This window comes from Girardinichthys multiradiatus, chromosome 19 (genome assembly GCF_021462225.1).
Source record: "Girardinichthys multiradiatus isolate DD_20200921_A chromosome 19, DD_fGirMul_XY1, whole genome shotgun sequence".
NCBI classification, from domain to species: domain Eukaryota; kingdom Metazoa; phylum Chordata; class Actinopteri; order Cyprinodontiformes; family Goodeidae; genus Girardinichthys; species Girardinichthys multiradiatus.
The window spans coordinates 7,811,063-7,817,062 of NC_061811.1; the positions used below are offsets into that span (position 1 = coordinate 7,811,063).

General features: G+C 38.4%; 1 protein-coding gene across 1 annotated transcript in view; it reads left to right on the forward strand.

The window, feature by feature from the left end:
* Nucleotides 1-5,718, forward strand: part of rpap1 (RNA polymerase II associated protein 1) — a 31,796-nt gene extending 26,078 nt beyond the window's left edge. The window contains exons 26-27 of the mRNA XM_047345480.1: nucleotides 1,710-1,766; nucleotides 5,049-5,718. Coding sequence (XP_047201436.1) covers nucleotides 1,710-1,766; nucleotides 5,049-5,189 — 198 coding nt within the window. The 3' untranslated portion in view covers nucleotides 5,190-5,718. The remainder of the gene's footprint in view (nucleotides 1-1,709; nucleotides 1,767-5,048) is intronic.
* The last annotated feature ends 282 nt before the right edge of the window (nucleotides 5,719-6,000 follow it).

Here is a 6,000-nt window from a genome sequence, read left to right on the forward strand (position 1 = left end):
AGGCTGAGAAATGTTGTAAACACTGAAAATAATTTAATAAAAATTTTAAAAATTGTTCTGTTTGAATATAAATACGCATAAATAGATCTGTACAAACAGTAAAGATCCCAAACAGAAAGAAATTAGCTGTGGTTTGGAAAAAATAAAACAAACAAGCATAGACTGAAATGAAAGGCATTTCAGCAAAGTGTAATGTAAAAGTGATGTGTTTCATTGAGAGCAGTGGCGGTTTTTGATTTCTGAGGAAGAAGCTGTGATAATGCAGTGTCATATGAAGGGTGAGATGTTCTGTCCAGGAGTGATAACACCTTGCTTTGCACCCAGCTGTCTCAGATAGATCTGGCCTCATTGGACGGTTTGTCTCCTTACTGTCTTTTCAGCAGCAGAGACATTTGTTTGTAAATTACTGATGAATCAGCAGCAACCACTGTTGTAAAAACTGTTTGCAAAAATTTTTTATACCCCAGGGACTTTTTTAATTTTTGTCCCATTATAACTACAAACTTCAATGTGTTTTAGAGTTTCTGTGACAGACCACTGTAAAGCAGAGCATACGTATGAAGTGAAAGGAAAACATTACATGCTTTTTAATTACAGTAAAAAGAATCTGAAAAGTTCGGTGCTGATTTTTATTTGGCAGTTACAGCCGCAGGTCCTTTTGTGCGTGTCTCTTCCAGCTTTGCATATTTACTGACCGAAACTGATGCCCACTCTTCTTGGCCATTCTAACACATAACTATGAATATGTATGTTGAGGGTTGTTGTGTTCCTGGAAGGTGAACCCCTGCCCCACTATCTAGGTCTTTTGCAGCCTTGAACAAGCTCTCCTCCAGGGTCTCCCCATCAACTCCATCCAGCTCTCCTTTCCCTGCTGATATTCACATACCATTCTGCATGCAGGCCACAAAGTTCAGTTTAGGTCTCATCTGACCAGAGCTCTTTCTTCCCTTTCATGTAGCCAGATTTGCAAAGTGCAGGACTAATAGTTGTTCCCCACCTGAACTCTGGATCTCAGCGGCTCCTCTAAAGGAGATCTCGCGACTGCTTCTCTGATTAATGTTCTCCTTGCCAGGCCTGTCAGTTTAGGTGGACGGACATATTGGTAGGTTTGCAGTTGTACCATACTCTTTCCTAAACAGAGCTGTGTGAGATGTTCAAAGCCCAGGTTATTTTTTTAGAACCTAACCCTGCTTTAAACGTCTCCACAACCCTCACTGTCTGCTGTGGTCTTCATGATGCTGTTTGTTCTTCAGTGTTCTTTAACAAACCTCTGAGTCTTTCACCGAACATCTGGATTCATAGTAATGCATTTTGTTGGATTGGATTTTATTTAGGGGAATCAGACTAAAGTGGGATGAAAAGAACACATTTCAGGTTTTTATTTGTAAAATCTATGAAAACCGTACATAATTTCCTTTGCGCTGTGATCTGTCACATAAAAAAAATAAAATATTTTAAAGTTTGTGATTTTAATGGTGATAAATTGTAAGGGTTATGGATATTTTATGCTAGGAACTGTATTGTAGCCCATCAGCTCACTCTGCTGCTACTGTTACAGCTGTGCTTTTATTTTTATTAAGCCATGAAACAGGCTGCTGCAGCTTTGTGGCACCAGTATGTTTCCCACATTAGAATTTGACCCACAGTTCTGAAAGTTATAATGATGACACTTCATTGTGTTGACTTGGAGTGAAACCTTTTTTTTCCAGGAGGTTGAAGCAGCTCGACTGAGTATGCTGAGGAAAATCTACTACCTGACTGATGAGGTACTCCTACACTTTCTGCACTCACTGCTGGTCTTGTTTTGATTCACTCTTCCTGTCTCTGCTCATTCTGTGCTTTTACATGTTCATTGATTTCATTGACTCTGTCCCTGTGCACTCTCTCCTCCGTTCAGGAAAACGAGTCTGTTTCTGTGTTTTTTCAGCCTGTTGACCTCAGTTCTTATTTCTTTCAGTTCACTGAACTGATTCTTGCTGTGTGTATATCATAGCTTAGTTTGAATCTGTTATTCCTCACTGTTGCCTGTTTAATACATACATTTTGTTTGCTAATCCCATCTTTAGATTGAGTTCTGCAGTACACTCATACAGGCACATTCCAGTGAATAAGAATATTATCAAGAAGGTCATTTATTTCAGTAATTCCATTCAAAAAGTGAGTATATTGTATAAATTCACTGCATAGAGTGATGTATTTTAAGTATTTTCTTCTGTTAATTCTGATGATTATGGCTTACAGATAATAAAAACCTAAATGACTAATACAGGAAATTAAATAAGAGCAGTAAGAAAGGATTTTCTAAGAGAAATGTTGTGGTATGTTGTGACCTAAACAATCATGGATAAGACAGTCATTGACACCCTCCACAAGAAGGAGAAACCACAAATGACCATTGCTAAAGAAGCTAGGTGTTCACAACGTGCTCTATCCAATCATATTAATGGAAAGTTGAGTGGAAGAAAAAAGTGGGGCAGAAAAATGTGCCTAAGCAACATAGATCACCTCAGCCACATCCACGGCTACAACTCTCACATTCCTGGTGTTAAGCTAATTCTGAACCGGACACAAAGTCAGAAGCACCTTACTTGGACTAAAGAGATAAAGGGCTGCACTGTTGCTGAGTGGTCCGAAGTCGTCTTTTTTTTGCAGATGAAGTATATCTTTGCATTTCATTTTGGAATCAAGGTGCATTTCTGTATTAAAAATACTTTTTTATTTGTTTTATGTAATATTAAAATTTTCTAAGAAAGAAAATATTATGTTTTAATTAGCTGTAATGCATATTTAACAAAATTAACAAAAATAAACACTTGAAACACACCACTCAGTGTGTGATCAACTAATGAGTTTTCACTTTTTTAACTGAATTACTGAAAGAACCTAACTATGCGATGAAATGTTTTATTTATTTAGATGCACCTAATTTGGCTCAAATTAAGCATTAACCCAGCATTGTTCTTCCAGCTCCACCATAACATCTCAGTAAGTCCTGCCGTAATTACATTTAGTGACTGACTGAAAGAATTTATTTGTCCCAAATGGCTTCAGGCCTTACAGCAGACTCGGTATTTTATGAAATCCGATCCAAACCACATTAGGAGTCTGTTTGAAAAGCTTTTTGAACGAACGGTAACTCAGCTGACATAATGGTCATCACCTTAGGCCTACTGAAGTCTTTGTCCTTCACTCCTGCACCTCTGGATAAAATGGCTTGGTTTGGATCTTATCCATTCCACATGGTGTCCTTGCTTAAAACACAGAATCTTGGTTCTCACTGATGTTTTCGAGTGTTTCTATGGGGAGCAGGAGCAGTGTGGAAAAAACTTTTCTACGTGTCTGTTTGACTGAAGTGATTTGTAAAAGCCCTTTGAGTCTTCATCGAGACTAAAATCATCATTGGAGACAGCTCAGAGGAGAGGGCTTTGTAGGGCTCTCTGCAGAAGGACACTGAGGACAAGCAGCAAAATGAACCAACTCTGAGGACTCTGGACAAGTTAGAAGAAAGTCAGCTCTGGTGAAAGAGGTTGATGACAGACATTCAGAAATAAGGTTGAGTAAAAAGACGCTGAAGTCTGTTTTTTTGGACCATGTGATTTTCCTACAATCTGAGCAAATGTCATCCAGAGCTGAAGTTTCATTTTATATGTCAGACTCCATCAGGTCTGCTTTCATTCCCACTTTTAAATAATCTACATGGCTTTGAGTACTCACTGGCATCCAAATTTTGCACATGTCTGTTTAACTCCTGGTCAGGAGTTACAGGTTTTACCATTTTGTTTGCAGTGTTATGTGCCGAGATCTATTTAGTTATGTTTGCATTCTTTATTTTATTGAATTTAAATGTTCTAAATATTTGTTTATACCTTTATTCAACAGTATAGAAAATCTCTTTTTTCCCATTTTATTTTGTACAAGCTATACTGTACAGTTTTGGTTGACAATTAACATTCCTTATAAACTGCTAACTCATACAGTAGGGATAATAACTGTTGAAGACATCAGTAAATATATTTCTAAAGAAGCTATTGGTGTGACGTTAACACCAGATGTCGGTAACAACCAAAGTAATGCAAAGAAATCAAAGCAGAGCTTCGAGACATCTCCTGTTTTGGGAAACTAGTTGGATACATTGCTCAGGTGTGATTTTAAGCCCATCCTTCCACAACAACTAATTTCAAACATTGAAGGGTCTGAGGGTTCTTTCTGTAGATTTTCAATTGGACTGGGTTACTGAATAGGCATTTCCTCCGTCAGTTTTCTGAGGTCCAGTACCATATGTAGAAAAACATCAGTGACGTATGTTTTGGGTCATTGTCACGTTGGAATAAAAAGCAACAAGCCAGACGTACTTGTGCGTCTGACTGCTTTAGGTTTTCTTTCAAAATCTTCACATTTACTTTTACTTTTACGATTTCTTTTTATGATTCCTTTTATGTTTCACCTTTGGGATTGTGTTCCTTGGGTTTTGGGCCTCACCTTCTAAATCCAAAACAAAAGCAGAGTCTTTATGACAAAAAGATTCAGTCTCATTCATCTTACAAAAAGAAAAGCTTCCAGTATACATAATCTTTCTCCATGGCGTCCTTAACATACTTGAGTATGGATTAAATCTGTTTTGTCCCCAGAAGTGAGGTTTTTCTTGGTCTGCAACATTGAAGTCCATCTCTTTGACGAAATTTAGTAGTAGCCTTCTTTCAGACATTTTCTTCAACAGTGGAGGCTTGTGCAGTGATCATGCATAGAGGTCATGCTAGTCGAGTACATGTTAGAAATATATTTCCTAAGAAAAATACTTATTTTCCCCTGTGTATGATTTAGCATTTTGTAGTGCATGCTAATTATTGTACGCAACTTAGAGTAGAAATGAAATTGGTTATACTTCATGATACGTCCATGATATCTTCACAGTTACAAGATGCTGATTTCAGAAGCTCACTCTAAGGCACAGACCTGTTCTCCCTCCTCCCCCTGCAATGAAAAGATGGTTAAAACAAACTCCTGCTGCTTTTCTCACATCCTTCTCATTCTTGCCGTTTCATTTCCAGGTGTTGAGGAACCACTTGCTGCTTTTCCGTCTGCCCAGACAGCACCTACAGCTCGGCTTTGACATGTATGAACAGCTGCCCCCCATCAGGGCGAAGCGTTTAGAGACGGTTCTTGGTCTGAAGGATGACAAAGGAGACTGAGTGGACTAAAACTAGTGACATAAGGGGATTTTAATACAGAAAAGCATGCAAAGAAAAGACAGGACGAAACTGTAAGCAAGTGAAATGGAAGAAAAGAAATGCTAAGAGTTGGTAGGAGGGAAAGTTGGCAGTGGAAGATGGTATGATGTACCTTCACCCAGGAAATGGCACAGTCACAGAAATCTTTCTGTGTCTTGTTCCAGCAGCCAAACAAGAGAGAAATCAAATCTGAGCTGGGCTCAGCCAGCTGTTCAAATAATTCACAGAACTCAAAAAAAAAAAAAAAGAAATCCTTTTCAGCGACAGCCAATAGTTAGACACAAATGCTGAGAAATGAAATACAGATGGGACAAGGCTGAAGTCCTGCAGTCCTCTTCTCTGTGTGACTTCAGCTTTTTGCCAAAGTGTTTCTTGTGCTTGAAAAACAACTGAGGACAGTTGTTGGCATCTGAGAGGAAAAGACACATCCTACTCTACATGTGCCTGCAATGTTATTGTTATCTGAGAATAAAATGTCACTCTATGATGATGAAGTGAGCTTTTGCTTTTATCCTCTAGTTGTGCTACAACCTTATTAAACACATTAATTTGAATAGAAACCAAAGTGAAAACTAGCAGAGGAAAAATCCAAACCACTGACCTGTTGGAGGAGTTTACACGTGGAGCACAGCTGATTCTATCTGGTTATTGACTCACTCTCCAAATTCATTAAAACTTCACTGCCTTACGTTCTAAACTGTAGCTCAGATGTGGAAAATGCCCATGAGGCTCCAGCTTGTATTGTTTTCGTGTGTTTGATTAAACAAGCTAA